Genomic DNA, 27,442 nt, shown 5'->3' on the forward strand with positions numbered 1-27,442 from the left:
GTCTAAGCCCTGATAACGCCAACGTCTCTGTTATTTTGGGCCGCGGCCACACTAACCAGCCCGTCCCCGTCTGTGACATCGGTCCCCCCGGCCACAGGTGGCTCTTCCTCTGCGATGTCCATGGTGAACAGGGAGGCGTTCTCCGCCGAGGTGGTGGCCCCGCCGCCAGTGCGCTCCAGCTTGCACGGCTCAGAGGGCGGCGTGGCGTCGTCCTGGGTGAAGACGGCGCGGATGCGGCCCACGCAGACGTCAGCCGCCTCCCGCGCCTCCTTGGAGAGCTGCGACAGACAGAGGAAGCCGTGCGGAAGGTCGTCCACCACGCACAGCGTGACGGGCTGCCCGGTGCCCCGCAGGCGCTTGGCGAACATGACGGAGTCGTCCAGCATGGGGTCCAGTGCGCATGCCTGAGGGAGGAGGAGGGAGAGAACAAAAAGGAGGAATGAGCGAATTAGAGCTCCGCCAAGTCGCGGCGAGAATCTACACTACAGCCCCCACCCTCCTCTCCCATGCATCTCTATAACTCTCAACAGTTTTCCGAACCCCAATGTTTCTCCCCTTCTTTATCTCCTATTTCTATTTCCTTTTTCTTTTAAAGAGGACTAAACAACCCACTTTGAAAAATATGCATGTGATGTGAATATGCCCGCACTCACATTGGGTGAGCTGGACACCCGGTACTGTCACTTGATGTGTGCAGAACAGCAAAGGCAGAGTATTGCAACAATGAAGCATAAATCATGCAAGTACTTCCTCCATCACTTCCATCACCTTCTACTGCCTCCTTCCCTCCCATCCTCCTTACCACTATGTGTACAGGTGGCAGGCCTTTCAGCATGCTATCCTTACCACTATGTGTACAGGTGGCAGGCCTTTCAGCATGCTATCCTTACCACTATGTGTACAGGTGGCAGGCCTTTCAGCATGCTATCCTTACCACTATGTGTAAAGGTGGCAGGCCTTTCAGCATGCTATCCTTACCACTATGTGTACAGGTGAATGCTATCCTTACCACTATGTGTACAGGTGAATGCTATCCTTACCACTATGTGTACAGGTGAATGCTATCCTTACCACTATGTGTACAGGTGGCAGGCCTTTCAGCATGCTATCCTTACCACTATGTGTACAGGTGAATGCTATCCTTACCACTATGTGTAAAGGTGGCAGGCCTTTAAGCATGCTATCCTTACCACTATGTGTACAGGTGAATGCTATCCTTACCACTATGTGTAAAGGTGGCAGGCCTTTAAGCATGCTATCCTTACCACTATGTGTACAGGTGAATGCTATCCTTACCACTATGTGTACAGGTGGCAGGCCTTTCAGCATGCTATCGGGGGCCAGCAGTGGGGAGCAGTAGGGGTCCTTGACCACCGGTGAGGTCTGCATCGTCATGTCAGCCAGCTGCTTGCTGCGCAGTGGCTCAAAGCCCAGGGGAAACTCCCTGGGCCGCTCTGACCCCTCATCGCCTGCAGGGGGTGGTATGGCCACTGAAGACATCGCGCTGGACACCATGGGGCCCTCTTCTTCGTTGGAGATGAAGAAATTCACCTCTGCTGGCGGCTACATACAGGAAGACAGAATTAAATGGTTTCACTGTAAAATTATACGAGTCTCTGTTGATAAGCCAAGGTGTAAAAAGGATGCTTAACTTTCACATCAACCCTAAAGTGGTTATTTTCACACCAACCATCATTATGAATTAGGTGTTCTTTTGTGATTCATGTGAGGATTCATGTGAGGATTTTGCCAGGGACAAAGAGGCTCTGAATGAAAGTAATGAGAGGTCCAGCTTATACAAACAAGGTTGGTCATGTACATAACACTATGACCTTTGGAAAATCTCACTTCCTCTGAAAATCTTAGGCTGAACGATCCACATTTTGAAAGCAGTTGAGAGAGAGATACACAAAGACAAAGAGAACAGCAGTGCTTCACTAATCCAGTCGGGCCTGTGTGAAATCACACGGCGGGGATAATCTCTGGCACCTTGCTGCTACGCACTGAACCAGAAGGTTATGTATTCAGTCAGCATCCTTTAACTGAGGCTCTTTACGAAGCAAGGGTGTCATGAAGCTCCATGGTGTTTGGTGAGGTGAAACGTTGTGCAAGTTGGAGTTTTGACACATGTGCATACCAGAATTACAATGAGCTAATTCTAGTACTTTTTTTTGATGGATCTGTACAGTATAGGCCTGGCCTATATGTTCTTATGCTGCATTATGCATTCAGCCCATCACATTACAAGCTAATGACCAGAACTAAGTCTGTACCTACAATAAGTCTTTCTGTCCTTATGACAAGTGATGATAATTGGAATCAAGATAAGAGGTAATTCTCGCTGGAACTTGTGCTATGATGGTATGGTGCTGTACTCATAAAATTGTACTGCTATGGTTGCGCTACCCTCACTTTGAAGTGGGCATTAGAACATAAAGGTACCTAAGTTTGCTTAGATGAAGGTTAGTTATTATGGTATGCTCATACTGTAAGGAAACACTGCCCCTTGCTGGACAGGGTAGTTAATAAAAAGGCAGCATCTTATATTTACAATTGAGTAAAAGCCGCATCCCACTTCAACTCAACGGTAGGGAGAACGTACAGAATAATACCGCCCATAACTCTATGCCGTCCGCTCATTCGCTAGAGAGCAAGAGAGAGAGAGAGAGTCTCAGGTTACAAGAGGGAAGGGGGGGGGGTCAGCTGCACAGGGGGAGAGAGAGAGAGAGAGAGAGAGTGAGTCTCAGGTTACAAGAGGGAAGGGGGGGGGTCAGCTGCACAGGGGGAGAGAGAGAGAGAGAGAGGGGTCAGCTGCACAGGGGGAGAGAGAGAGAGAGAGATAGAGGTACTGTACAGTAAGGTACAGTAGAGTACATCTATACATACATTTTAGAACTGCAGCCAGCGGTATTTAATCGGTAGACACGACCAAATGCAGCACTCCAATTGGCTAGGACTGATCACGTGGCACACGGAGTTCTTAACCGGAAGTGCGTCCGGCGGTCAAATATGTCCGACCGGAAACGTGCTGCGGCACAATAGTTCCGCCACAATAGTTCCCCCCCAAAAAAACTTTTTTTTTTTAAAATTTCTTTTTTTTTTTTTTTTTTTTTAAACCTTTTTTTTTTTTTGAAAAAAAAAGTTTTTTAGTAAAGAAGCGGGCGTGGACTCTAGATGTGAGCGGCCCGAAGGGCCGCGTACCTCTAGTATTAGTACACTGCTTCTGCCCTGGATACTATTTGCTTGTACTGTAAGTGTAATTTTCATGTGTGGTCAATGAAGTACTAGAGAAAACTGCAAGTGCTGCTGTCAGTTGTGCAGAGAACCCATATTGCTTTGTTACACGGGCCATGGGATTATTCCAAGATCAGGTTTTTAGGTACGCGTCGAGCATTGGAGAAAAAAAAGTGCAAATGTCATAATAAGAATAGTAGCCGTAAGATGGCCTTCTGTACATGTGTGTTTGTCCCTCTGCAAAATTAAACATAGTGTCCATCAATGTGTGTCAGTATGGTCCTGTCAGTATCTTCTTGGAGGCACAAAGTCTAGCGAAGTCGCCCCAGGAAATGACAAGAAGCGTCAGTACAAAACGATTGAAAAAATTTAAATGTTACATGTGAAAATGTAAATGAAGTATATAATCAATAATAGTAAATAAATACATGTAAAGTTGGCACGTTTGAAAAATGCAGAGCAAACGCTGCCGCTCATGTTACCTACAGTATGTGGCAGATCGTTGGCGCAGGAGGGGTTGGAGGTGGGGTGGAGAGCTCCGCCCACTACCCCCAGGTCCTGGCTCTTTAGGGACTCTCTCCTGGTGGAGAACTGGCTGGGCTCCTGGGCCACAGGAGGGTCTGAGTGAGGAGAGGTGAAGGATGCCTCTGAAATGCTCTTCCTTACCGCGTCTGAGAGGGCAGGAGGTAGGAGGAGGAGAGGGGAGGGAGGGGAGTGGATCGACAGAGGGGGAAAGAGAGGGGAGGGTCAGATAGATACAGCAGGCCTTCTCAAAGTGGGTGCACTGACTGTCCAGGGCTGCCACAGAATACTTCGCTTCAGTTTAACCACAATCTGCACCAGGGAGGGTTCCCCAATTAGATTACCCCAAGGGCCAAATTATGTCTAGGGTACCAAGCCGAGGGCCACAACATTGAAAAGTATGTATCTGTAGAACACCAGCCAGTGAAAAAAAAAGCTTTGGAGCGCCCGCTGGCCTACTGGTCCAGGCGAATACCACTACCAATACTCGCTTATCCTAGTCCTATTACACACACACACACACACACACACACACGTGTGCACTTACAGTACATACACCATCACCCACACATATCCATTATCCACCCATAACCACACAGACACAAAAATACACCACTCCACCTAAATGCTTACCATGCCCCTTAAAAACCCCATCTGCATCCGCCCGCATGCACACACACACACACACACACACACACAAACGTACCGGCAGCAGCTCCAGCCGGGAGGGGCTCTGCAGTGGCGGTGTCGTCGTTGCTGTTGGAGGAGGAAGAGGGTGGTGTTGATGATGAAGCTTGTTTGGAGTCCAGTAGGGAATGGATCCAGTTGGAGGCTCCCTGTCTGAAGTCTTTCAGCATCAGGGCGGTGTCTCTCCTCACCGGGCTCATCGTGCTCGTCTTCTCCACCTGCTTCTCCACCTGAGGTGAGCCTGAAGAGGAGGGTGGAGGGATGCAGGTAGAAGACAATGGAAATATCAATGTGGTGAAAGTAGGTGAAGGTGGCGAAAATATATTCAACTAGAAAAGGGTGCTCCTTGGAGCACAGGTCTCCACCAGGCTAGGCTGCCTACCCCAGAGCCCGCAAGCTTTGATCATAGCCACTTGGAATGGGATCGGAAATATCTAACTTATACATCTTGATCTCATGACATTGGATAAAATCTGTAGGAGTAATATAAAAAATGTGTGTAACAAAATGTTCCGTCAATGTGAAAGATTTGGGGCAGAGGTTCTGCTCTGGCCTCCAGGGAGAGTGAGTTTTACAGCAAACAGTCCAACAGTGCCGGAGACAGACGGATGGACGAACACACACACACACACACACAGGGGCGAAAACATAGTCTCGGCCACGCCCAATCATATTTTTATGTATCAAATACATAAAAAAATATAGGATACAACACACTCCTTCATGCTGACATTTACAGCTAAAGAGAACCGCCTTCACATTACATAAAAGTACATTAAATAAAACTTCAGATCCCATCCTTGAGAGGAGACCCGGTTGTTACGGCAACCAGTGGCACCGTAAAGATAGCAGATTGCCCGAAAAAAAGAAGGGACATTGTCCCCCTAATAAAAGTAAACAAATACTCTCCAAAGGAGGAGTGGGAACAAAGGAGAAGGACAGGGGGCAGACAGAGAAAAGAAATACTACAAAAAGAGAGTGAGGAGCATACCGGTATCTGCCCTGTGCAACTTATTTGTTTACAAAGCCAAAAAGCCACACAATTAAATTGTTAATCGCAATTATCTGTATGACAATTAATCGTCATAATCATGACAACCTTACACATACCTGCGTAGGCGCTGAGACACCTGGTCGCAACGCTCAGGGGGACCAGGGGGTCCATGAGTGTCAGCAGGCGGGAGGGCGAGGCGGAGGCGGTGAGCAGGGTGGGCGGGTAGACCGCCACGATGCCGTCCGGCTTGCGCACGCCGTGGGCCACCGCTCGCATGGACGTGGTCACTGATAGGTTGCCCCCGGCGCTGTCACCGGCCAGACACACACACTCCCCTGTCCAGCCTGGAGGAGGAGGGGTGGACAGCGAGAGGAAGACCAGACGGAGACAAGGAGACGAGAGAGAGACGTGGGGAGAATGAAGAGGACGAGAAAGGTGACAAGAAGAACGGCAGAGGGATGGACAGAATAAAGAGTTGAAAGAGTCGAGGAGAAGAGAAGAGAAGAGAAGAGAAGAGAAGAGAAGAGAAGAGAAGAGAAGAGAAGAGAAGAGAAGAGGGGAGAGGAGGGGAGGGGAGGGGGGGGAGGTATGGAGGTGTTGCTTGCTACACAGTAAAATCAATGTTAATTTGAAAAATGTAATAACAAAATATATATTTTGAAGTACTGTATTTGATTAACATTTTTTTCTTTTTACCCCTAATGATTTTTCCATTTATACACTCTGAGCTGAATTAATGCTAAGGATTTTTACTGTGTGTGCCAAATTCACCAGGGGGACAAAACACAGCAGTGGGTGGTGACTCATTCTGCCACCAACAAACATATACAGTACAGCTCACATGTGGGTACTGTGAGGGGGGCGCTTATCCGTTCTGTGTGGCTCATACCCACTCTGCCATCTTGTTCCATACCACCGGCACCACTGCACTACACTAGAGATACTGCTCAACTGACACAGTGGGCTTCAGTGGAGAGACTTACACAAGAGTAAGCAGCTGTCTCGTGTTTATCGCCAAAACATTGGATGAAATGACGCCAAAGGAGTCTGCATCTACGGCAATGTTGCAGAACAATGACCACACTGTGGGACAATGTGTTGCACTCTATCAGGGAAGATTACTTTCAAAGTGATGAATGAATCCTCTCTAAGCGGACTAGGACCCGGAGTGGATTTGCAGAAATAGTCTACTACACAATTTTGCCTCGAGAAAAGTGCATTTTTCTTCTTTTGCTGTGGGCTACACTCTGGCGTCAGCAAATTTGGCCTTTGTTGCAAGACTGTGTTGTATGACAAAAATGCTGTTATTTTCAACTGAAAAGTGAATGCGTATTTATGACTTTCTCTTAAACCACCTAACGCAAGTGGCCCCTCTACTTATTGTACATTCCCATGATCTTAAGACAACAGAATGCACACAGTGGTGATCGTAAACAACAATGCAGTATGAAGACAGGATGCTATTAGCCCGTACTATGACTAACAGCTCACTGGCGCTGTGCATTCTGTGCAACACAGTCTAAGTTTGCCAGACTAATTGCCCCCCAAACTCTCCAAAACAAAAAGACCATGACAAGTGTAATGCTAAACAAAGCAACATCAATACATTATTGTGGTGAGTGTGTACCTAGTAAACGATGGTTCTTGAGGGCCCAGCAGTAGGCATAGAAGCACTCCTCCAGGGCCCTGGGGAATGGGGCCTCAGGGGCCAGAGAGTAGTCCACTGACAGGATGGGGACCCCAAGGTCCTGAGACCAACTCTTCAGGTAAGGCTGGACAACAACAAAAAAAATATGCTTTTTAGCTCAAATCTAAAATTACAGAGTTGGTGGCACTACAATATGCAAATGAGTGTCTAGTGAGATATGCCATAGATGTGTGTGTGCCCCCACATGTGTGAAATTCAGGTGGGATAATACGAGGGAGACTGCATGTTCGCCTCTTTGCATATCATTGCTGTTGGGCAACCATCTATACTACAAGCTCAATGTGTCACACAGCAACGTCCTGCGAGCTTGCAGATCAGCTATTTTCACTATTACACTGATTATGTTTTCCATAGCCCTAAAAAGTAACTGTTTTGGATATACAAGTATCCACCTGACAGCAACAATATTATATTAAAGATGATATGCATACGTCTTATGTATGTACTGTATGTGTTTTTTCTGTGTATCCATGCCACTGTTGAGAGTTTGTCAGATACAGTGTCAGTGCTAAGGACCAACTATGACAGTTACATATAACATAACATATATCATCGTCTTGCACAGAGAAAGCGAGAGCTAAGGAATGGGAGATAGAAAAACACACTCTAAATTAAAAATATTTCCTGCCACTTTATTATAGCACATTTAATAAACTAAATGTATAATTATAAATTCGTTTTAGTCATCGTAGCTAAGTTTTTATTTTATTTTTGTCAGTGAAAAAATGTAATCGGTGAACATTCTTTGTCATAGTTTTAGTCAACAAAATGATCACTGACGCTGAAGCCCAGCAATCCACACTCTCCTCTCCTCAACTCTCCATCAGGAGAACTGCTGTTCGGTGCTGCAGAGAACCGAAATAAATTCAACTCTAAAAGTGGAGTATGCATCGGCCCTAAGCCGTTCCCTTTTTGGGGAATCCAGTTGTTTTGATTATATATTTCCAACTACCTGGAAATATTTGAAGCATTTCCATACCAAGTTGTCATTCTTTCTATTAGTAGATTTTAAGAATGAGAGCCTTTTTCAGCTTTTCCAAAGGAGAAGAAATGTGCTGCAGTTTAAACAAAGCTCTTGTTCTTTCAGGTTGTTGGAAATATAATGCAAATATTGGATTGAGATATTATATACGCTAATTTAGGGCATGTAGATGTGCTATTTTACCTTTTTTAATGCAAATATTTAGATGTTATTAAGTCAGGGGAGTGTCAAGGAGGGGTACAAAAAAGGCAGGGCATTACAGTTGGACTGTGCAAAAACATGACAGCAGGAGCAAGCAAAGGTGAACAGAGGACATGAAGTGCAAAGAAAAGGAAATTGTCGTGTTAATAGAAAGAGGAAAAAGGAGAGAAAAAAAACTATGGACAATGTGCACGAGGATGGACAGAGGAAGAGAGGGAGAGAGAGAGAAACACTAAGGCAAGGGCCTTCAACATGGACCCCTAGGGGTCCTCAGAGTTACTACAGGGAGTCCTCCAAATCTTTGTAATAGAAGCTTTTTTTTCCTCCTTTTTTATATTAACCACTTGAACCCTAGCGTCCATATTCTGAGAACTTTAGCCAAAAATAGCAGAGCTACAAGCTCGTAGAGGGGAAAAAGAGCAAAACACCACTTACTGTATATACTCTATGGTCTTACCTCATGAGACTTCGAGGACATGGCTATAAAGCCTCCACCATGGAAATGGACCACGAGGTAGGGAGATGGGGGGCTGCGCTTGGTCTTCATTCCCAGAGACAGGGAGAGAGAGCCCCCCTCAGCACGGGTCAGAGACAGCAGAGCTTCACTGTCCTGGAGACAGACAGAGAGAGAGAGACAAAAGAGAGAAAGAACAGATGCCATGACTTTGTGGACAAAGTTATTTCTACCATTTTAAACTTCCTACGGGCTCAGAGGACCAGCAAACACTGAATCACAGTGTTTGTTTGCTAAACTCTATTGAATGTCTGCAGTCTGTGCACACACTGCGAACAAAGGCCCTGTTTTCAATGTCCAACTAACTGTCTGACAGTGTGTTCTTGCTTTAGCAATGCGGCTCCCTTCGAGAGTGGGGAGAAAAGCTAAGCTACACTGCACTGCAGCAACTTGCTACTAGCCTAGGGTGACCATATTTTCAGCCGCTCAAACCGGGACGCGAACCCTGTTGCCTAAAACCGGGACCCTCAAAGCAATGCGCATGTTACAGGCAGTGAGTGATTGACAAACAGACTCAGCGCTGACTTCAGACACGCAATGAATTTGCTCATGTTTTCTGATTGTTTAGGTTAGCATGTTTACATGAAAAGAATATGTTAAATACTTATGCAAGTGCTGAAAACAGCTACTACTACTATTATTTTAATTCTGGCGAAAACCGGGACAATTTTGTAGTGATTGTTGAAAACCGGGACATGTTTTAGAGATATTTGTCGGGACACCAGGACACACAGCTTGAAAACGGGACAGTCCCGGCCAAACCGGGACGTCTGGTCACCCTATACTAGCCATCACCACAGAGAATCACTAATATCCATTTATGAACAAAAACAAGGTGGGATGGAGGGAGAGGAAGAGAAGAAGAGAAGAGGAGAAGAAGGACGGGAGGGAGAGGTAAGTAAGAATGTTTAGGAATCAAATGATATTTAGATGGAGAGCAAGGGAGAGAAGGAAAAGGGAATGAAGAAGAGTGGGAGGGATTTTGAGGAAGGTACGTGTGAGGTGAGAGGGGGCAGCAAGGGGAGGCCAGAATGGAGGGATGGAGGGAGAGATAAGGGTGTCTGGGGAAATGCAGGCTTGTATTTTGAAACAATAAAAAGGATGCCGTTGTTTAGTTGGAGCGAGATCAGTGACTCAAAGTTTTTGCTGATAGTATATCTGGTTCGGTGCCAGGATACAGAGCAAGAGGGAGGACATGGAGAGAGAGACAAAAGAGGAGGAAGGCATAAAGAGAGATCTCCCTCCCTATAGGGAATGGTGTTATAGATGCTTACCTGAGAGTTAGAAAGAGAGAGAGACACACTCACAGAGAAAGACAGAGAGTTGATAGAGAAGCAGAGGCACATAAAGACAGCGAGTAGATTAAATGTAAAATGGATGAGGAGGGTTTGTCATTGATAAGCAGACAGAGGCAGTCGGACAGGGAAAACCTTAAGATTATTAATTAGGGAAACAATTATCCTTAAGAGGACATCAGTCTTTGTGACGGCTATGTGTGGTGGGTCGTAAAGAGACTAATGAGGAAAGCTGTCGTAAACTTAGGGCAGGTCAGACGCCAGGCATTTAAACACAAACTACAAAAAGGACTCAAGCTGACCTTGGCTCAAGTCCCATCAGTATCTTCCCCATGGGAGCAGGATACGGAATAGACGCATACTAGCTGAGCTCCCAGAACTTTTCGATAAAAACGTTCCTAAATAAGGCAAATCCGTCTAATTCCACTCTAAATTGATGTTATGAGCATCATTATTCGTCTGAGAAAAATCACACCCGTGTGAACTGAGCGGTGGTTTACCCCCCCCCCCCCTTCCCCCCTGTGTGTGTGTGTGTGTGTGTGTGTGTGTGTGTGCGTGTGTGTGTGTGTGTGTGCCTGGTCTGGCCTGGCCTGAACAACAGCGCCCCTCCCTTAACATGTGTGGTCATAAAAGGTACTGCAGGCCTGCAGGCTACATTACAGACACACACACACGGACGGACGGACGCATACACACACGGCCACGTATAGGAGACGGTGTAACCACCGCTCAAAAACTAGCCTGGTGAATATAGCCTACATGATGCAGAGAGGGAAGGGACCCAGAACACGCTTGCATTATACAATGGGGAATAGTATGGCATTTAAACGTGTGATTTCACTGTAGTGTGAACTGGATTAAACAGATTCCAGGTTTACCTGTCCTTCGCGCAAGTCATAGGAGATGAGCCTCATCTGGACGGGGGCGGGGCCGATGTGTGCCGACGGTGCTGGTATGGTTACGTACACGGTGGGGTTGGACACCGTTGGCAGGTCAAAGGGCATTGAGGGGACGGAGAGCGCACGGTTCACTTTGACCTGGGTGGACGTCATACTGACCAGACCCTGGAGAGAGACAGAGAGAGAGGAGGAGGGAGAGACAGAAAGCGAGAGATAGATTAAACTAAGGATAAAGTTATAGAATGCATAGCCAAGAGACACAATTGTGTGTGTGTGTGTGTGTGTGTGTGTGTGTGTGTGTGTGTGTGTGTGTGTGTGCGTGTGCGTGCGTGCGTGCGTGTGTGCGTGTGTGTGTGTGTCAGGCCCAGACTAACCATTGGACTAACCTGTGCTTAAGCGCCAGGGCCCGCCGCCTGGAAGGCCCGGTGTAAATCAAATAAAACATATTTTTTCGCATCGTTATTTCTATGAAGACGTCTATGAAGACGTGGTGAATCACAGTGAGCGTTATGCACCACACACTCTCTCTCTCATTATGGTTCATGCTCTCTCTCTCCCTTTCTCTCTCCCCGATGCGGGGGGTTGCGGTCGGTCGGGTCGGGTCGGGTCGGGTCGGGCGGCGGTGGCGGGGGCGCCCTTTGATTTGGAGTGCATTCTTAAATCGTCACTGGTGTCTGTGTGTGTGTGTGTGTGCGTGCGTGCGTGCGTGCGTGCATGCGTGCGTGCGTCACTCAAGTCCGACTCAGTGGCGACTCACCGACAGGACCTCGGTCTCTGTGATGTTCCAGAAAGTCTTCCAGAAATGCACGTCCAGGTTCTGTGTGACGCGTTCGTACTCTGCGCCCCTCAGCTCAGGGTCGATGGCGTACTTCCCAGAGTTGAAGAGGGAATTCGCCGCTACGCCTGAGAGAGGAGTGAGAGGGCAGGGGACAGACGGAGGAGGGACGGTGGGTCAGAAGGCGAGTAGATGAGCGGGAATGAGTGGAAGCAGAGTTGAGGAGAAGAGCAGAGTTTGTAAAAAGGGAAAGTGAAACCACGCGCGGGGAGTAGTGATGAGGAAAAGAGATTGCAAGGTCAAATTAGCAGAGGGGATTAGATAAAACGGGAGGATAGAGTAATGAATTGTCAAAGACAAGGGACAAGACAGAAGGAAAAAAGCGGACATTGGAAGGTGGAATTAGAGGGAGAATTAGAGAAAGTTGGGAGTGAATGACAGAAGTGCTGGCACATTCAAATTAAAACATCACAACACATCAACTCACTGAGACAGGAATGGAAAGAGGGAAAAGAACAGAGAGATGAAGAGAGAGTTTATAAGGAGTGATTAAAAGTGACCACCTTTGGTTTATTTAATGTCTGAGAGCATGTTAGCTCATTGGCTTTTAAGTTTAATTCACAGCAACTTTATGTTTTGTTTCAAAGATGAGGTCAGCAAGCGGCCAGCTATGTCGAATAGTGCCACAATAACAGAGAATTTTGCCCGCTCACTGTATACAGATTAGGCAATTTCCACTAGGCCATCTGGTAAACAACACACATTTTCAAAAATTGATTCTTCCATCAAAAGAGTAAAGAAATGCCGACCTATTTGCCCATAAGATAAGCTCTACGTTAAACAGGAATTAAACGTCCAAATCTACAGTGGTAGGTGCCGTGTTGAAACAAAAAAGCTTTTGTAAGATATATGCAGACACACACACACGACCAGCAGGAATGTGGATGAGTGAGATGAGATGAGGGAGAACTGTCTATAACTCGGTGCCATAGCTACCAGGCGGTCACTATACCGGTATCTCCGCCCATGAATGTGTGTGTGTGTGTGTGTGTGTGTGTGTGTGTGTGTGTGTGTGTGTGTGTGTGTGTGTGTGTGTGTGTGTGTGTGTTGTTGACCAGACACAAACCTATTCCTGACTCGTGGCGTTTGTAGTTGTCTCCGAAGGCCACCAGGCCAATGGCAATAGTCTGCAGACAGGGCCGAATGCCTGGGGTGAACTAGAGCAGAGGAGAAAACAAAAAGAAAAAAAGGATTGGGATTACAGAGAATATGAGAATGGGGTCGTAGGGAGGAGAGATGAATGGATGGTTGGGGGAGTGTGTGTGTGCGTGTGTGGGGGGGGGGCTGTTACCTGGGTACAGTAGATGATGGGAGCCCTGTACTCCCCCTTCTTCACCCCTTTTTACGCAATATGCAAATTCCCCTTAGGTTTGGCCTTGACTAGGGAGGGTGTAGAGTAGACAACCATGTGTCCTCCAATATATCTGATGCCTTCATCAGGGCAAAGAATTAGGTACAAAGTGCTTGTACAATAAAAAGAACAACATGCTCATTTTAGACAGAAGTAGATGCACTACTAAACATGCTGCTGACTTAGGGAGATAGGGGCTTTTATCACCATGTTCCAGATGTACTTGGCGTTCCAACTGTGCATGAAAAACATAACGCTTAGAATGATGCAAAAATATATAATCCGGCATGCACTTAAGCTTCAAAGTTCAGTGTTTGTGAGGTTTGAAGCCGTGCCACCTCTGGGCAACTGAATTTCCCCGCAGGATAATAAAGGTAGGTAGGTATCTATCTCTCTATCTATCTATCTATCTATCTATCTATCTATCTATCTATCTATCTATCTCTCTATCTATCTATCTATCTATCTATCTATCTATCTATCTATCTATGGTAGGTATCTATCCATCCATCCATCCATCCATCCATCCATCCCCAAGTTGTGTTAAGTATCCACCTGTTTCCGTGGGAGTTTACTGGAGATTATTTGGACCACACTTCCGGTTTAACAGCAGACATACAAGCTCACATCGCGCCGCAGATGCAACACGTTGTGAGCTTGTAAATCACACTCGGCTGCGGCGCCGGAAGCTCGGTACAACGTCTGCGCAATGCACTATGGGGCGTTGGAAACCCGTGGATAGACAATCGTCAAAGCCAGGATTCGAACCCCCAGTCTCCTCTGTGGTGGGCAGCTGCCTTTACCACTGCACCCAGGAGTGCCACACAGTACCTCCAATTCCCTTCCCATCCCATCTCTCCATCCCCACCCTCCTCACCTGGAAGCCGAGGCAGTGGCCATAGAAGCAGCCCTTGTACATGGAGCAGTATTCGCGGGCTAAGCTCTGGCTGAGGCCGCTCTCCTCTTGGAGGAAGAGGTTCCCGTGGCTATTGTCGTGCAGGAGGCCCTGGGCCACGTAGAGGAGGGCACGGAGCTGGCACAGCGCACTGCAGTACGCCTCCATCTCCTCGGCATTGTGCGCCGCCCAGAAGAAGATGCTGTGGCGGTTGGCGGTGATATAGCGCCCCTTGTGGATGATGTGGAGGATGCAGCATCGTACCACCTGGGGAGACATGCCAAACAATGATTAAAGATGTTTTTTTTACGCCATGGGTATCTTCTATGCCATGGGGCCCATGTGTGTGTCTGTCTGGTTGCGAATCAAAGGCTAATCTCACAAACTACTGGATCGATCGGTGATTTCCTTGTCCTAAAAGCAGTGAGTACCCAACCTACTCAGATTGGTCTGTTGGCTGGGCAATAAGGATTACCTCAATATCAATAAGACATACCGGTCGCCAATACCGACCGCTATGCCCATATATGGGCATGCCATACATATACCGAGGACGCCTGGCCTAATCTCAACAGGCCAGGCGGGGAATGTCGTTTGGTTGAGTGGTTGAGTGGTATAGACATTTAGTCTCATGGACTCTCTTGTAATCCCTTTACTGTATGTAAAGCACTTTTACGAGCATTTCTACAAACGTAGTCTCATTCACGATTGTTGTTATGAATTTGTTCCTTGGTATGAACATACTGTATCTCCAGTATATGCTTTTAGACTTTGCTTTTTAGAAACAGCAAAGACAGCACTTAGAATGCTTATTATTCTAAGAGAATAAGAAAAGGGCCTGTTCAACTAATTGCTTGGTTTTGAAGTAAGGACGTATAACTGGGTGTAAAGAGGCAAATGCAACCAAATTTAAGTTTTTTAGTTGAAAGTTCATTCAGAACTTAACATAATGATGTCCCTTGGTGCATTTAAATGCAGGACAGCGGCAGACACTGCCTCTCCCCATGGTGGATAGATTAGTGGGCAAGATATCCCTCTTTTAATTGCAGTCCTTGAAGCAGGACTCAGGAGGCTCTCCTGGACCGTTTGACTCATTTAAGATTAGTGTGGTAGGCTCTCAGAAGGAAAGGGTTAAGTTAAGAGAGGGGCATGTTTTAATCACTTTCTGGACATGAGCAGTACGTGGAAATCTCACCACTTCACTCAGGCAGGGTGTTAACGCATTAGACCAACCATGGGGACAAAAAGGGATTAAAAGGGGAGGGGGGAGAGCGGGGAAAAGGGACAAGAAGAGGGGAAACAGACGAGTACTCATTTTCTTTGTCTGCTTGATTTGTTCGATAGCAGTGGGCGGCAGCAAGGAAGGGAAGTATAGTGATGTTTCATCAATAACAGTGGGGAGAGAAAGAACAGTACAGTACGTACAGTGGCGGTGAGGGGTGATACTGCGCAGCAGAAGGAATTTATCTATCCTGATTCCCTGACATAAAATCAATCTGTAAAACAACTGGGCTGACCTTGAGACAAAGAGAGATATCAAGGCAGAGAATGGATGGTTGGGCAGCTCCTCGTGGGAAGGAGAGAATACCAATAAGATTAACGTATCTTGCGGGCTTGATCAGTCTTCAGGAAGGTGGTGATGGTGGAAGGTTCACTCCCACAGACATAATCTGAGAAGCGATTGCTAAAACGCTGCACCTCCTCCACATGCAACAGATGAACAAAATAGCTTGATGCCTGTCCACCTTCCAAAAAGTGAGTGTAGACATTCCAGGAAATGAGTGTAGGAAACGCATGCACACATACCGTGACTGTCCACACATGTAAGGAGGACTAAGTCAAGTGCTGGTTGAAAGACGTATAGCATACAGACAACCCTAACACAGTAGTACCTTAAAGGAGCGAGAAACCCTGCCTCTTTATTTGTTTTATCAGAATTCAGAATATGAAAAGAAATCTAAAATGTAGGAGTGGTTTCTATAATGTAGGAGTGGTTGCTCCTGCAGTTGTATATATAAAAGAAACATTAATATTCATTAGATAAGCCACGTCACGCCGAACTAATGGTACGCCCAGAGCAAATATGTAATGAGTGGCACCAATATTTATTTTCTACCAACTGGAACACAGAAATAGCTACTAGACAGCAGAAAGCTCTGACTCCACAAGACTATGGGCAAATTGAACCATATCATTGCTCCCTATCACAAGTGACTCATTTATATAATATATATTTATAGAAAAAGTGATTTTGGTTTTCATGACTCTTTAACCTTGGCAAGTAAGATGTTGTTGTGGAGTGTGGGCAGGTATAATATACTGTATGTGGGTTAAAGTTATAGTTCATGGGTTAGGGTTTTGTTCAATAGTTTAATCACAGTTATTAATCACTATTGGTAATGATGATTTTTGGAGGAAGAATGTGTTTTTTATCATTTTCTAAGTGCCTTTTTTGGATAATCGTGCTCATCAGTGCCATATCTTTGATGAAATGCTCTGTAATGACCTCTTTGACTACACTGCTCTTCTGTCAGCATGATGGATGTGGAGATGGGATGTACAAGGTTCTTCTTATTAAACCCTGTGTAATCATCACCCTGTGTAATCATCAGCCGTTGGTTTCACAATGCATTCATAATTGTGAAACATAAAATCAATATTTTAGATTATTAGCAATTATTTTTCAGCCCTAAGTCGAATGTACACCGATAGGATTTCCAATGTTAGTGGTCACATAAAGTCATCAATATCAGTAGTTATTTAACGACAAGATATTAAGTTTGAACTAGGGCAGTCACAATTTGTTCATTAACTTGGGACAATTAACTTATGTAATTAATGCAATGAAATGTTGTACATTATTTTAATCAACTTCTCGTGTCAGGTACGACTCTTCTAGCATTTGAGTGTACTGATAACAGAGCAGCTGCCTTACTATAACTGCAGACAATGAGACACACACATACTCAGCATCCACTGCTCTCTTCCATTCACACTACTGTGAGCAGGTTTCTTACTAAACCTCACCATTATCCCCCTTTCATTCAGTAGCACAACCAAGGGTGCACACTTAGTTTTTATTTGTCATAATAAACACATGTAATATGTTCCATTTGTCATGATAAACAAATGTAATATGTATTTATCATAACAAATAAGGCTTACTAAAATAGTATAAATCCGCCGCAATTTATCTTTACATTCCCACAACAATGAATATACAGAGAAAATATTGCATATTTTGGGCAAATTTACAAATGGTGATGAATCATATTTAATCACAGCTAAACTGTGATGTTAGAAAATGTAAAGCTATTCTAACGACGACATTTTTAATTTTTGTCCCCTTCCATCCATTGGTTTGGACTTGCACACTTTGATATTAAGCCCCCCACCCCCGTAAAAGTCAGCGACAGACGTCATACCTTGACCAGGGAACGGTAGCCATTGGCAGGTATGTGCGGATCGAAGTCGAAGTGGTGGTAGATGGCGGCGAAACCAGTGACGACCGGCTCCAAGCTATGTCCATGCTCCTGGATCAACGTCATGCACTCCACCAGACGTCTAGCCGGTTCCCCCTGGGAGTCCTTGGCACCCCCCGAGAAGAACGCCACATTCTCCTCGCACACACCGTAGAGGGCCGCAAACACCGCCTTGGTGTCCATCACTAGGAAAGAGGGAGAGGGGAAGGGGGGGGGGGGGGGGTTGGGGAGAGGTTGTTGTGAGAGACAAAAATTAGTTATTGGTCTGTGCGAGCCCAAGAAAAAGATTAAAAGGACAATGTCAATTTTGAACGTAAATCACATTTTTCTACAGATCATACAGGTGTGTCAAACAACAACCTTAGAAATTAGTTTTTAGAGATTCCAAAATGTGGACATATCCGTGCGACGATGTCATAATGCATACAGTATATCATAATGGATATCATCTTGTTCTTTTTGTTTTGTTTGTTTTTTGCAACACCACACACACAATTTCCTCCCATCATACCAATGGGAGTTCGGTACAAAACCGGCAACGTGTCCATGGGTAGACTAGAAAGATGTGCATCCAGGTCATTGTTCTTAGGGGAGAGCGGGATAAACTGAGACACCAGGTAAACTGAGACACCCCCTGTATCTAGGTATTGGAACACATTTGTGGTCATGTGACCATTATATTTTCAAGACCTTTGAATTCCCACCTTGCCATGAAGGAGAGGACCTGATAGTGCTGTTGAAAACATGCTTTTTTCACAAAAATATGTTTTTTGCATGTAAAAGTAAATGTTCTTGCTGTCAACATAATCAGCTGTTGTGTCAAAGCAAATTGAATCGTGGAGAACATTTTACATCATACATGTTGATGAACTACCAACTTATAAATCCATGTGATAGATGCTAGCTAAAGATTACCCTGAATTGATAAGAGATGTCCTTTTCCCCAAAATGTGGCTGTGGGGTAAAGTGAGACAATTGCTTCGGAGTAAAGTGAGACACTATCTCAAATTACCCCAACATGATAGACCGGGAGAAAGCTGTACAAACCTGATTAAAGGATGTACCAAACTTTTCTCAATTAATTCCTATGTATTTTCCCCTGTAGAATCCGTTTCTGCAAAGTGTATTGTTGTATTGTGCATAATTAATTAGACAATTAGCATATTTGACTAAATCAGAGCCTCTGTTCACCTCTTCATCCAGGACTTTGTGTCAGGTGAGTGGGTTTTACTGTGGGCAGTAGAACCCCTCAGGTGGAGGCTGGTAGCATTCTGGACACTTAGTGGCTTCTGAGACTTCCCAGCACAACACATACGCACACACGCACAGGCAGGCAGGCAGGCAGGCAGGCACGTGGCAGTGACAGTATAGACTAGAGACTGCTGGTTTTGAAGAGAGTGTTGAGGACAGGAGGAGATCAGATTCAACCAGCTAAACTAGTTTTCTTTTTGGCAAGGAAGCTAATAGTTGTGAGACAGGTATTCTGTTGATGAGGAAGTCTTGGAACATTATTGTGATTCCATTCTAGTTAAGTAATGGAACATCGGAGGAAGAAACTTGAACACTGATTAAAATGACTGTCGTGTCATGGCATGTAATGCAATGTCACAACTACTTTCATGTTTATCCTGATGCAACACAACAGTATCATGCTACAAAAAGAAATCATTCAAAAAAGAAAAGAATAAAGAAATATAACGCACTCACATTACCCCAACATTATAGACAGGGAGAAAGCTGTAAAACCTGATTAAAGGGTGTACCAAACTTTTCTCAATTGACTGCAACCTGTTCCTGTTCGCGGATGACTCGGCTCTCCTAGTCTCGGGCAAGGACCACTTGCAGGTTGAAAAGACACTTAACTCTGAACTGAGTAAGATCTGCACATGGCTTAACGACAACAAATTATCAATTCACCTGGGCAAAACCGAGTCCATCCTCTTTGGATCAAATCATAACCTAAAAAAGGTAGAGAACTTCACAATCAAAGTGGGTGACAAGGTCATAACACGAAAAAACGAAATCTCCTACTTAGGATGTATCCTTGAAGCTAATCTTTCCAGCGAAAAGATGACTTCAAAAGTAATACAAAAAATCAACCAACGAACTCGTTTCCTACAGAGGATCGCCCCAATGGTCAACTTCAACACACTGAAGACCATAGCTGGTGCAATAATCCAGCCCCTCTTTGACTATGGAGTCCACGTATGGTATCGTGACGCCCCACAAGCCCTAAAAACTAAACTCCAAACAGCCCAAAATAAACTAATTAGGGTCCTGCTTAACCTTCCCAATCAGACTCACCTCACCGCTACTCACCAGTTAAGAGTGGGGTGGCTCAGAGTAGATGACAGAGTACAGCAACTTGCAATGGGCCTGGTGTACAAGATACACTACACCACTATGATACCCAAGTACCTGTCAAAATACTTTATAAACGTTAAGGATGTCCATAATTACAACACCAGAGGCAGTGCCACAGATCACGTTCAACCCAGAGTCAACTCAAAGAAAGGGTCGAACTCGTTCTTCTGCTACACCACAAAAATGTGGAATGCCTTACCGAAGGCCATAAAGGAGTGTGGATCACTAGCATCCTTTAAAATTGCCCTAAAAAACCACTTACAGGCAGCAGCCGTTCACAACTGGTAAAAACCTAGCCCAACCCTACCCTCCCTGCCCCTTCCTTGTATATACTGTACATACTGATTGTTTAGACTTACTGTTACCTGCCCCTTCCTTGTATATATTGTATATACTGTACTTACTGATTGTATAGACCTACTGTTTTCTTTTTTTCTTTACATATCTACTGCATAGTACTGTGTTCTATTTGTCTGTCATTCAATGTTATATGAGATACTTTAATGGTTTCCTGTTGAAATAAGCTTAGTCTTTTCATGGATCTCCTTTTAGTAGACCTTGTACCAGTGAACTGTACCGTCATGAATCTGTACATTTTCCTATGCAAACTTCTAATAAAGCCTTCAATCAATCAATCAATTCCTATGTATTTTTCCCTGTGGAATCTGCAAAGTATAATGTTGTATTGTTCAGAGATAATTAGCATATTTATATATTATGCCCCCTGATGCATACCACATTCTGCAAATGAGAACAGTTGGGCAAAATGCTCATCGAATGATTACAGGCACACATGGCACAACGACCGTCAACCCTGCATGTCGCACCGTTTAGGCTCCAACAAACCACTTCAGGGCTTTTAAGACAAATGTAAATGACTCAAAATAGCCGTTCTACAAGTTCACAACAGATCTATTCTCAAAGTTTCTGCACAACACTGTTGTGTTGTGTGTGTTACAAAACTCTTCAGTGGTTAATCGATTTGTTGATATACTGTACAGTGAGTGTATAATAATCAATATTTTCAGTCCTAAACCATTTGGTAACGACTGTGCCACACTGAGCAGAGAGAGGCTAGCCTAGAAGGCACTGTGGGCTGTGGCTGGGATGTCACACATATTAGGACCACAATTTAAGTCCACATGTTCAAACTGTGATTAGGGCCTCCTCTCAAAAGTGCCAACAGTTACTGTACACTAAGCAAGTTTATTTAAAGCATCATGGCATCTGTAGGCCCAAAAATGGCCCACAACAGAGTCCAGACGACACAAACCTTAACCTACAGTAGTCTCTCTCTGTACATTAAACATAGATGAAGGCGGCTACTAGCCTAGTTCCAGACCCTGAATCGCTAGCCACACCCCTTTAATTTTTTTGTTTGGCGATTGAAACTAAATGTTAATTCAGGCTGAGTGTCAGGCTAGGCGGCTACATCAATAAATCCACAACTACATGCCACACATACCACTACAACTGTCACTGGCAGCACGACAGACATAATGACTCCTGCCTTGACACATGACATTGTGTGTGTGTGTGTGTGTGTGTGTGTGTGTGTGTGTGTGTGTGTGTGTGTGTGTGTGTGTGTGTGTGTGTGTGTGTGTGTGTGTGTGTGTGTGTGTGTGTGTGTTTCTACAAGAACTGTGTTGGCAAGAAACTGGTGATGTGATTCATATCCCGATGCACAGGTTACAACTCAATAATATAGCAATACTGAAAGCATAGGCGATATGAATATATTGTGATTTATTTTAAATCAGGGCCCAATTTTAGGTAAACATGTCAGTATACACAACACACATAAATTCAGAACAGTGGGATCAGCATGTTTTCGTATTCATCACAGTCCCTGTGAGATCCATCATCATAGTACTACATTTTGTTGAATCTGATTCTTAACAAAAAGTATTAACATTTGCTTAAAAGAAAAATATCAATACAGTATCACAAAACAATTGCGATACACAAGTTTTACACTCTAAATGCCCATCCCCACTGGGCCAGATAACAGATACAAAAATCTTTCTCCAGATATTTTTCCATTCAAGTGGATGGTAAGATACAGATAAAAAAAATATCTGTCTCAGATTAAAAAAAAATATCTGTGACAGATATTTTTTTTATCTGTATCTACCATCCACTTGAATGGAAAAAATATCTGTTAATTTATCTGTTATCTGGCCCAGTGGGAATGGGCCTTACAGTCTACAAACTAAAAGAATGCAGAAAATTTGCATTTTACCAGCATCTGAGTTCATGTCTCTGTCCTCGTCTGTCTCCTCACTTCCCAGACAGCAATGAAAGCATGGAGAAAAAGAGACACAGAATGAGAGAGAGAGAGAGCGGGGAAGATGGGGAGGGAGGGAGGAGGAGGAGAGCGGGACGGGGTCAGGTGTTGCACATGTGTCCTCTAGCTTGCTATGGCTCCCTCGTCTTTCACATGGAAACTCCACCGTTGTGTGTTGCGGCTTTGGGTCGGCCTTGTTGTCACACCATGTCCCACTCAGAGGCAACGTGTTCCCCTCTACTCTTCCTTTATAAAGGCCACTGGAGCCTTTGGGCCACACACCATCTACTCTGAATACTGGTCGACTCGCCAAATCAACTTGCAAGGACACCTCGCCAATGAGATTGAGCGTGGACTGTCGCCCAAGGGGTTAAGACGCCTCGCCAAATGCTCCAAAGTCATGTCGCCAACCAGCGTGGAGCCGTGGACTACCCGCCCCTAAACCGTGGACTGGAGTTTAGAATAGATGTAATTAGTGAAGGCTGTTAGTTCAGAAGATGTAATAATCCTTTGTCTCCCTCTAGCGAGCAATTGAAATGCAACTTCCAAAAATGTCCAAGTAAATTAAATTAAACTGAAAATGTCCAAAAATAGAGATTCAATAAATAATAGGGGAGAGCGGGGTAAACTGAGACACTTTTTACATTTGCTCCCCTCTAGGCGAACTAAAAGATATATCAGTAAAAATTGACACATTTCCCAGTAATTTGGGATGTTTCCTATCATCAATGGAAGGTATCAGAATGAATTCAAGACAAAAGGCAGTGAAAATATGATTGTTTAAAAAAAAAAAAAAAGTGGTCTTCTCAGTTTACCCCTGCACCGGGGTAAACTGAGACAGACCAGAGAAATCTGATTGATTGATTGATTGAAGAATTTATTAGAAGTTTGCAATAGAAAAAAGTACAGTTTCATGACAGTACAAATCACTGGTACAAGGTCAACTAAAAGGAGATCCTAGAAAGCCGAGGCTTATTTCCACAGACCACAGGAACCACACTTTAAAGGCCCACTTCACCTCTGGGACAACCCTATCTTATTTTATTGTTGTTTTGGACACGATCAACACAATCCTGAGTTATTTTTTGTGTTAAATCTGTGTTTTTAGATATTTTGGTATTTCAGCATGTACTTGTGATGCATTTTGCATCATCAGTGATGCGTTTTGCATCATATGATGCAAAATACATCACTAGTAGACTACATGCTGAAATACTAAAATATCTAAAAAAAAAACAGATTGAACACAACAAATAACTCAGGATTGTGTTGATCGTGTCCCAAACAACAATAAAATAAGATTGGGTTGTCCCAGAGGTGAAGTGGCCCTTTAAGTATCTCATATAGACAGACGGATAGAACATAGTACTTTATCTAGGATAATATCAGTTTCAAAAGCATAACATCAAATACAAAGGCAGAAAAAAGAAAAGGGGGGGAGCATGGGGGCTTAGTCTATTTACAAGTCACGGGTAGCAGCTGTCTGAAGGTGACTTTTCATACCAATCAACGGGGTAAAGTGATCCACTCACTTTTTTCACTTAAAAACTACCATAAAAACACAAAAACCTGGTTAACCAGGTTAAATATGCACAATACAAAAATGTACATAGCAGACATTCTTTTAATAGGGGTTGTCCTGTCATTTCCAGCCATGTGTCAAATAATGTGACACATGGGCAGAAAGAAAAAACTAAAAACCCTATAAAAGAATTGATAGAAGGGTTTACCAAACTTTCCTCAGTTGATACCTAGTAATTTTTTCCTGTAGAATGTATTTCTGCAAAGTATATTGATGTATTGTGCATAACTAATGAGATAATTATCATATTATGTCAAATTTTGTCAAATATGCTAATTATCTCATTAATTATGATTATCTCATTAATTAAATACAAAAAATATATATCAGAAATGCACATATTTTAAATAGTGAATAAAATGTTCATCTATCTTTTGTTTCCAGTAGCCACTTCTGAGACCACCTGTTTGTTCTCTAATTAATATACCGGTAATAAACCTAGCTGATTACTCATCAGATGGAGACCTATTCTTGGCCCTGTTAATTCAGCAAACATGAGTGTAGTGGTTCAGTGTAGTGGTTCAGTGGTTCCCAAACGTTTTAGTTCGAGACCCAAACGAGTAATGAGAAATGTAGAGGTTTGCCCGGGACCCAAACTAGTGAAAACAGCAGATCTATCGACTATTTTCACTAATTATGAAACATGTTTTGTTTGTTTGTTTTTACTTTATTAATTAAATTACTTAGAAAAATAATTGCATTTTCTGGGGGGGGGGGGTGTTTTGAAATAATAATTAAAAACAAAATGTAGAAAACAGAAAAATAAGGGACCCATGAAAATGTGGGGGGGCAGACCAAAAATGTGTCCTATCCACTGTGCCATAAGGCTGTAGGCTGTAGGCCTACCACCGCATAATAAACGGTGCACTACACAGAGCTGCGACCAGATGTGGGAAAACATGGTTACTAGAGAAGTCCGGTAGGTGGCGGTGTGGAACCACAATAGTTAAAGGTCTGCCTTTTGTGTGTGTTAGCAACGACTGGACGACCGCATCACCAAAACAACAGAACACACAAGCATCTATTATGATCCCCAGAGATGGATGGACCGCAGGGGTTGTGTTGCTGCTACTGTACTGTTACTGATCGCATAGCATAGTGCACAATGTCGTGGCACATAACTGAACCCTCACAACATTAAGAATTACCCTTTTATCAACGAGAAGACTTAAATAATAACACTATGGCGTTTCCTGCACCGGTTTAACGTTGCTGCCTTTTGCGCATCTGGATCTAGCAAAGCTGGCTAACGACGGTGGCTAACTGGCTAGCAAAACAGGCTGCTGCTGCTGCTGCTGCTGCTGTGAACCCAAATTGACTCCCAACAGACAACCCGTCACCGCCAGCTAGTAGCAGCATTAGCTGCTAACCTGCAGAACGGACTTGTTGTTGGCTTCGGCGGCGTGAAGCTCCTCGTAGAAAATGTAAATCTACAAAACAATGAGCCCGAAGAGACGGGGACTGGTGAGTAATGTTGTGGCTATAGCAGTCCGTTGATTAGTAGCGACCGTTAGTTAGCTAATAGCCTCTCAAGAGGAGTCCCTGTTGTTGTGATATCCTGCGGGCCATCTGTTTTTAGCTGGCTCGCTGTAGCCACAACATGCAAATTGCAATCATCTTAAACCCTATGTCTATTTATGCGTATAGCCTTGTTTGCAGTGATTGCGTAGTAAATGGACTGTTTAAGTTGTCTAGAAAGCTACCCATGCATGATGTGCTGCAAGTCTATATGCAGTGGATGAGGTTTACTACTATTACTACTACTATACTAACCAGGTGAATAGACAACAGTCAAGGGGTGTAAATGGTGGCATTTACTACTAGTATATTACAGCGCGTATCTCTAGTAGCAACCGCATAGCTTTTCACCCTCCTGGCTGTAGTCAGTGCAAGAGACAGCAGCCTGCAGGCATCCATTTTTCTCCAACGTTACACATCATTTATTACATGATTATTGTACGTTCCTGCAAGAGCAGCATCCCTGCATGCATGTTCAGTTGTTCATGCTGTACTTGCTTTAAATGCATTTCTATGAGAGACTGAGGACTGTTAACCTGTGAAATGTCAGAATGTTCCATTTTAGTTCCATTAAGCTTGTATCAGCCTTCCTGGCAGCCAGGCCTGTAGTGTAATAAACCCTGCTGTTAGCTGTGGTCGGATCACATTTGCTCTTGGATCAGTATGAAACATGAGAGTCACTGTCACGGGTCCAAAACAAAGTCATCCCAGATCCCACTCTACTGGTGCTGATAAGATAATTAGATACTGTATATAATCGGATTCGGACCTGCCATACCATACCCTCTGATGGCTTTATTGCACACCAGGCCCCATTATTCAACCTGTAAACATGTCATTTTGTTTACTGAGGTCTACATTTTTGCTGCATGTTATTACTGCCTTGTACTTGCTGAACAGAACATTTGATTTGAATACTCTGAATATTTATTATTGCAATATTGGTATTTGGCTGCCATCACGTCATGCAACTGCAAACTCATCTAGTTGATAATAATTGTAGACTGATGCTAGCTAGGTTATTGGTTTACTCGTGATCCCGGTTTACTAAGCCACTACACTGTCTCTCTCTGCATTTGATGTATGTGTGTACCATGCTTGTTGTAAGTGGCCCTGTTTAAGAGCGTCTGCTAAATGCCTAAATTGTAAATTGTAGTTATTGCTTGCTTCCAAAAGGTGGTGGTGAGGATGGCCTCCCTCCTTCCTGTGTCCCTGCTGCCACTGGTCCTGCTGCTAGCGGGGGCCCCTGGGTGCTGGGCAGGGGACTGTAAGGGCCACCGGCAGGTGCTGAGGGGACCCCCAGGCTACGTCACAGATGGGCCAGGGAACTACTCTGTCAATGGGAACTGCGAGTGGCTCATCAAAGGTAAATTGATAAGCAACTCATTTCATATAAGGCAGTGGTTCTCAAAGTTGAGGGGTTTCCAGTGGGTCCCCAGCAAAAAAAATATTAGTATAACATCAAAACCAGTTTAACCACTTTAAGCATATTTGAAGCTTTGACTATTCAGAAATGGCATTTTGATCTAAATGTTACCGCAAAATGTTCTTTTAACTGTCATAACATGTCAGTGCTCATTTGAAACTGCCTGTTGGCTAATGTTACACAATTAATATAACACTTCTAGCTTATAGATGTGTAATAGAACGCTAGTGTGAGACAAAGAGCACTGACATTTCCCTGCCATTCTTCGTATCTCTATTCTCTAGCTCCAACCAACAATCACCGCATCGTCCTGAACTTCACCTTCATGGACACAGAGTGTACCTATGACTACCTATTTGTGTACGATGGAGACTCATACCAAAGCCCTCTCCTGGCCAGCCTGAGTGGCAACACTCTGCCGCAGCCCATGGAAGCCAAGTCTGGCAAGGTGATAATAACAACCATTTTAAATCTTTCCTTCGAATGGTCTAGACTAGACGCGACCGAGTATTTCCCGGTGAATCTGTGCGCAACGGTGGGGGCTTGGGAGTGTGGGGGACACGCACCACTGACTATTGCTGATGATGGAGAGGTGATAGCTTAGCTTTTATGTATCATGTTATGTAATGTAATCTTGCCGACGTTATTTGGGGCCATGATGATATC

At 44.3% G+C, this 27,442-nt stretch overlaps 2 protein-coding genes across 3 annotated transcripts in view; one reads left to right on the forward strand and one right to left on the reverse strand.

Moving 5' to 3' along the window:
* Window positions 1-2: 2 nt before the first annotated feature.
* Window positions 3-22,652, reverse strand: LOC308297529 (hormone-sensitive lipase-like; the record flags this gene model as incomplete). The annotated part of the gene is made up of 14 exons (XM_080740973.1): window positions 3-404; window positions 1,297-1,563; window positions 3,721-3,905; window positions 4,547-4,684; window positions 5,548-5,781; window positions 7,065-7,209; window positions 8,786-8,938; window positions 11,016-11,201; window positions 11,794-11,939; window positions 12,938-13,028; window positions 14,100-14,384; window positions 17,543-17,784; window positions 22,206-22,246; window positions 22,582-22,652. 14 exons carry the CDS (start codon window positions 22,650-22,652, stop codon window positions 3-5), a joined length of 2,586 nt encoding a protein of 861 aa, XP_080597099.1.
* A 2,228-nt stretch (window positions 22,653-24,880) lies between these two features.
* Window positions 24,881-27,442, forward strand: part of megf8 (multiple EGF-like-domains 8) — a 40,635-nt gene continuing 38,073 nt past the window's right edge. For both annotated transcript variants that reach the window (XM_080750268.1, XM_080750269.1), the window contains exons 1-3: window positions 24,881-25,296; window positions 26,527-26,716; window positions 27,061-27,224. In XM_080750268.1, coding sequence (XP_080606394.1) covers window positions 25,273-25,296; window positions 26,527-26,716; window positions 27,061-27,224 — 378 coding nt within the window. In that variant the 5' untranslated portion in view covers window positions 24,881-25,272. The remainder of the gene's footprint in view (window positions 25,297-26,526; window positions 26,717-27,060; window positions 27,225-27,442) is intronic.

Source organism: Nannobrachium achirus, assembly GCF_963921795.1.
Source record: "Nannobrachium achirus genome assembly, chromosome: 2".
Taxonomy (NCBI): Eukaryota; Metazoa; Chordata; class Actinopteri; order Myctophiformes; family Myctophidae; genus Nannobrachium; species Nannobrachium achirus.